This window comes from Lactuca virosa, chromosome 9, assembly GCF_052849685.1.
Source record: "Lactuca virosa cultivar CGN04683 chromosome 9, Lactuca_virosa_CGN04683_v6, whole genome shotgun sequence".
NCBI classification, from domain to species: Eukaryota; Viridiplantae; Streptophyta; class Magnoliopsida; order Asterales; family Asteraceae; genus Lactuca; species Lactuca virosa.
In genome coordinates, this window is record NC_136434.1 from 225,399,806 (window position 1) to 225,405,994 (window position 6,189).

General features: G+C 38.4%; 1 protein-coding gene across 1 annotated transcript; it reads right to left on the reverse strand.

Annotated features, from left to right (window-relative positions):
* Window positions 1-3,275: 3,275 nt before the first annotated feature.
* Window positions 3,276-5,482, reverse strand: LOC145141119 (T-box protein). Its single transcript, XM_079074454.1, has 7 exons — window positions 4,823-5,482; window positions 4,463-4,540; window positions 4,248-4,387; window positions 4,098-4,168; window positions 3,912-4,007; window positions 3,742-3,834; window positions 3,276-3,648 (listed from the first exon to the last, which is right to left on the reverse strand). Exons 1-7 carry the CDS (start codon window positions 5,348-5,350, stop codon window positions 3,566-3,568), a joined length of 1,089 nt encoding a protein of 362 aa, XP_078930580.1. The 5' UTR covers window positions 5,351-5,482; the 3' UTR covers window positions 3,276-3,565.
* Window positions 5,483-6,189: the final 707 nt, after the last annotated feature.

The window sequence follows — 6,189 nt, forward strand, 5'->3', positions numbered from 1 at the left end:
GTAAGAGTATGTATTTTCCCAAATATGACTATCATGAACCAAAAATATAGTTTTTACATTACTGTTTATTGTGTGAATATCACAAATTGAATGCAATGGGAAAATGAAATAGTACTGTAGTGTTGTATTAAGTAACTACTGCTGTACTAACTACCTTAAACCAATTATTATTTAAAGTACCGTGTGATCGGCCTGTATCCTGCTACCGACTATAGAACACGACGATGTAAGACGTCGGAAGAAATGACGTTTGGCACCCATAGACTTGCAAGTCCCACTGTAGCGAGCAACAAGGTGTATGATAGTCAATCCAGTATAGATCTATACACAAACTCATACGCTCCCCACTTAAGGAGATTCTGGATAAAAAAACGGTCATGACAGGTAATGCCATGCCCCGTTACGTGGCTCACATAACTGTAGTAATGTTCTAGTATATGTATGTGCTAGCTGTATTGTGTGTTCTCTCCCTGTCTAGCATGTATGTATATTCTCTCTGTATGGTATTGTTTGTTTCTCATCATAGTATTCTCTATCTGTATGTTATGTTCTCTCTGTATAGTATTGACTCATGTATGAACTGACTCTTTGTATGTTTCATTGTTCTAGTAATAGTATTAGTATCTCCCTAAACTATACCTATTATAGCTTACTAGTAATGTTGTTTGAATGTATGAACATGTGTGTATACCCTTGCTACCCAAAGGTATTGAACTGAATGAAAGAAGGAACCTTTATACCTATATACATATACATAATATATAACTAGGATTCAAACGACCTTCGGACAAATAACCTGAATACCCTAAGTCCACAACCAAACAAGGAACAGGAAGTAAGGTGAGCTATCAGTCCTAAGTCCTTTCAATCCTACTTATATAACTATATCTATATAGGTACACATTTAACAGAAAATAAGTTTAAAAGAGTTTAATAAAAGTATTTGATATGTACAAGAGTTTGTAAAACAGTTTGAAGTAAAACAGTTTGATAACACAGTTTGAAAAGTAAGAAATCCACTTGTTTGGTAGTTATTAATCACATGTGATTGATATAATAACTAAAATTGTTCAACTTGTATTCCCCCCCTCCCCTAAAAGCATTTAAAAACATTTAAAAGGTTAATTAAGGGGTATGAACTCACCTGTAGTGAGTGGTTTGGATGAACTGATTGTTATAGGATGCTAAGTGTCAAATGAAGACTTGAGCACACACGCGGATCCTATTTAACATATAATGATACATATATGAATATAATTAGTGCTTATAACAACTAATTATTGACTTGGAACCACCTTAGGGACTAGTAAACACTTATCTTGAAGTGTTACAACCATATATGATTGTATATAAGGGGTATATGGCTATACAAGGGAGTGTATGGTCAAAATACACACTATTTGTGTGTGTGCGGCTAGGGTGTGCGGCCAGGGTGTGTGTGCGGCCATACTTGGTGTGTGCAGCCGTACACATGGTGTGTGCGGCCGTACACACTTGAAGATCATATGAAATGGCGTTTTTCATGTGTAAATTCAAGGGTCTTTAGCTTATAGCAAGTTACTGCAAGTGTATACCCGATTTAGAGGCTTAAAAGTGTAGTTAGAAGCCCCAAAAGTAGTGTGTGTTCTTGGTGTTCTTGGTGATCTAACACCAAATAGGTGTTTTCATGGATCAAATCAAGGGAAAAGGCTAGTTAAGGTCATGTATTATCTATTCAAAGGATGAATCACTCACTTGATTGAAGATTGAAGTGAAACCTTGGATGATACTTGAGAGAAAACGAGTTCTAGCTTTGAAGAAGTGGAAAAAGTGTTCAAAATGACTAAGTATTGAATATATAGGTGGGAGTGTGCGGTTGGGATGGGTGTGTGGCCGCACACACCTTGTGTTGGTGTGTTTGGCTCAATTGCAAGGTGTTACACTCACAATACTCATCCCACGACTCATACCTTGATTATACTAGGTTTTAACTACTCTAATTGACTCTAAATAGTGCTAGAAAATAGCAAAAACGAGTCTAACCTTCATTGATTTGAATAAGTGTATAAAATAAAAATTTCGGATTGTCACAATATGCAAGGGGTCCCACCTCTCTCTCTCTCTCTCTCTCTCTCTCTCTCTCTCTCTCCACCGCCTGCTTCCTTTCATCTTCATCAGATGGATCTCAAAAACCCAAAATCAAACGGAAATATGTGGCAAAACAAGTTCGTTCATCCCTAAACTATACAGTGAACACAAGAACCCACCCCCAATTTCAACCAGATTCGTTACCTATCGTGATTTGCAGGTTTGAGATTCAACAAAAATCGAGACCCATCGTTGGGTCTCTTTGGTTAACTAATCGCGATTTCAGGATGCACAAGAAGGAAATCGGGACCCTTTGCTGGGTCTCTTGGTCTCAGTTGAAATCAACAAGTCTCGACAATGTGATTCAAGATGGCAGAGGTGGCGATGGCTTACCAGCAGCAGCAGAACGACGGTGGCGGTATGTAGCTGGGGGCTGCTCCGGTAGCCTTCTGCTGCTCTATTTCTGTTTCTGTTCCAGTGAGTTCCACAAGAAGGGATAGGGAGAAGCAACGACAGGTGGCTGGAGGTTGTGTGGGTGGTTTATTGAAAGAAGAACAACGGTGGAATGGTGGCAGTTTTGTGGCAGTGGGTGGCAGCCCTCCTGTTGGCTTTTCTTGCTTCTAGTGGTTCACAACACGGAAGGAAAAGGGAAAGTAGTAATAGGTTTTCAAGGGTGTTTGTCAACTTGCTTGAGAGAAAAGGAATCGAAGGAGGAGAGTGTGGTGGTTTATGGCGGTGGGGCTTGGTCGACCAAAACGGTGGTGGCAGCAGGTGGTGTGTGGACAGTGGGAAGTGGTAGAGTGTGACCGGAGAGGAGGCCAGAAATTGGTATCTCCGGTGGTTGTTTCTTCCACCGGTGAATCGGGGAGAGAGAGAGAGAGAGAGAGAGAGAGAGAGAGAGAGAGAGAGAACCCTTGCATATTAAATTTTATTTATTTATTTATTTATTTTAAAAAAAGTAATACAAAACCTCATAAATGGTCTCTGGGTAGTGAATTGACAAAAATACCCCTTACTTAACGGCTAAATGGTAACGGAGTGAGCCGGAAGGACCAAATGTTAAAAGTTTTGAAACCACAAGGACCATCTGTGAGGTTTTTTGAACTTAGGGATTAAACTTGATATTTTCGAAAACCACAGGACCATTTTTGAAGTTTTGTCTTATCTTAATGATGATCTCTATAATCATGGGTAGGGTACATAATACATTCAAGTTCAATATTCTCATAACTTTTATCATTTTATGAAACTCAAATGCAACAAATCACTTGCTACACACGATAACCCTAACCAAACAAGATGATATTGTACTGTGTTTGACATTAATTGTGTTTGACATTAATTGGACCGAGTTTGACACATAATTTGCAACTTTTTATGAACACCCAAAAGGTGGGATATGGACATGCTCTCAACTCAATCTCTCCTATGTAGAAAAGACGTAAATGCCCTTCTCATCTTCATTATCGAAAATAGCCCTAGATTCAATGGTCATGTATTAGCAAATGAATAGTTGATAGTCCGGCTTTGCAGTGCCCACATTTAGGTAGTTTACATCAACTACATTATCCCCAAAATCATCTGCCAAAAGAAAACAAAAAATTTAAATAATTTATAAACTTATTAGTATTTTTAGTCAAAGTCAAAACACAAATTATGTAAAAACTTTTTAACCTTCATATATTGTTCTTGCATATTTTACATAGTTAGGTATGATGTCCCGATATATAATTCCACCAGGATGCGCATCCAATACCACTAACACTCCTGTCAATAACATAATGAAAGTCAAAGACACAAAGGGTAAATTGGTCAAAAGACGTAAATACCCTCATCCTCATTACCAGGTGCAGACCAAGTGTTGGTGGAATCACTTGGCAAAGGGGCTAGCCAAAGAATGTTCCTCAAATTCATCGAGTCATCATATGTCACATTAGAACCTGAAAGTATTACCAAATTATTAGAAATTAACTTGATGAAATTTAATATTGTATATAGCCTTAAAAAGCAAAAGGGGAAAAGAATATGACCTTTTTGGCAATAACCCATGTTGTATGGGAACACTTTCTTATCAAATGCAGGGTATTCTTTGGCATGAAACCTTTCAATATATGACCCATAATAGTCAATCAAGATAAAAAGGAAAATCAAAAATAGATATTTAATAACTTTCAACTTACAAAATACCAACTCTTCCATCTGCAGCAATGAAAAGATGACCATGAAAGAAGTCAAATCGATTTAATGATACATTTAACCCAACTTTAGGACCACGAGCAGCAATAAGTTGGAACAAAAATTCCATGTATGAATTCAATTCCTGTAACATGTTTGAAGAAGAAGAAGATTAAAGTACAAAAATGAAAATAAGCCTTCATGTAATTGAACTGAAAACCTCGTTTATAAAGTGTCTTCCATAAGGATATCTTGTAAGTTCACATCGATTTTCATTTGAGCCTTCACAATCAGGTACCTGTGATATAGTTAAAGGAAGCTTCAATTACATTCCATTTTTGTACTTCTGGAAGAAATAGAGTGAGCACATTGAGTGATTGAGGTCCGAGTATGAAGCTATTTGATTACAGAACATTGCTAATTTGTAACAGTTGATACCTGCTACACAGTTCTAAGCATAGCCCTTTTTGCATAGGAGTTGGAAAGATTGTAACAAATTTGGATATGGAAAAAGGTCTCGATTTTATCATAATAAGGAACATTGATGATGAAGAAAAGGTAAGGGAATACAGAAACTCACGTAGATCATCGTGGGATCAAGGGTGCCTTGAATAGAACCTGGATCGCCACCAGAATCAAAAGCAAGTCGAGCAATCTCCAACACAGGTGCCGGTGGTGACCAGATAAGGTCATTCTGATAACCCTCAGCGTCATGACGGGGTTTAGAATTCAGCGTGCGCCGCGGAAATCGAATTCCCGATTCGGTTAGGGATTGGCTCAGCCGATTTATTAAATTGAAACGAGAATCAGGTGGAGTGTTGGTAGTAGGGTTAAAAGGAACGATGAACTTGAAGCAGGATTGAAGTTCAGCAGCAACTTGGGGGTCGACGGATGCAGCCTGCTGAGGTGTGCCAAGGAGAGCGAGTATGTCTCCAGCGGAGGCGGTGGTCGCTGAGGGTTTCTTGGAGTTGACTTTCGGAATTGAGATGGAATGATAACGGGGGTTGGGGGTTGGGGGAGAGTAAGACGAAGAAGAAGCAGTGAGAGAGAAAGAGAGGATGAATGCTATTTTGAGGGGAAGTGATGATAATGGCGATGGAGTCCACATGGTTGTTCTCCCTCAAATTCGTGCTCTCCTGTTTGTCTTGTCAAAAACACCATTGCAATACAACAACCAGTTGAGTAAACGATTCATCTAGCTTGGTACCAAACCATGGAAAAAAGAAAAGAGAAAAGAGGCACTCCAACATGTTTCAAAATGGTTAAAAAGATAGACAAAATTGCAAAAATGCATTTTTTTTATTTTTTATTTTATTTATTTATTTTTTTTTTTGGTGTTTTAGTCCAAACTCTGACTTTTTTGGATTGGTGGTCCTTTTGAGCTACTTTGCTTGCAGTTTTGGTCCCTGTCCAAACTAAAAAGACTATTATACGCTTAATGAATTTATTTTTCATTTTTCTTTCACTTTTTAATATTATTATTATTATTATTAAATATAAAAGTGGGCCCACACACACACACACACACACACTCTCTCTCTCTCTCTCTCTCTCTCTCTCTCTCTCCCCATAAACCATTTTCCCCAACTCTCACCTAGTTCTTGAATTCTTGTTCATGCTATTTCCCCTCCCTTACCCGATGAACCTCGATAATCATTCCATTGTCGGGAACTTGACCATCTCCTCCATTGAAACCCTTAGACCAAACTACCGCAATGAAACCCACCTAAAATATCAAGATTTAGGGTTTGGTTATCGACAGGGAGGAATAAAAAAGGGACGACAACGATGTTGTTAGGTTTACTGGCAGGTGATGGTGATGTTCGTCGTTAACAGATGTCAGCGGTGATCTATTTTTCGTTTTTGGAAATCAATTCACATGGAAATCAATTCACAGGTTTGCACTTTAACACACACCGACACACACACGAACATTCATTGTTCTGG

Bases quoted from the DNA above. Each gene is read 5' to 3' on its own strand.
- LOC145141119 (XM_079074454.1), bottom strand. From the start codon at position 5,350: ATGTGGACTCCATCGCCATTATCATCACTTCCCCTCAAAATAGCATTC. The intron at 4,388-4,462 runs GTTTTCAGTTCA...AACATGTTACAG, and splicing joins GAAGACACTTTATAAACGAG to GAATTGAATTCATACATGGA. The intron at 3,649-3,741 runs GTTAAAAAGTTT...TTCTTTTGGCAG, and splicing joins TGCAAGAACAATATATGAAG to ATGATTTTGGGGATAATGTA.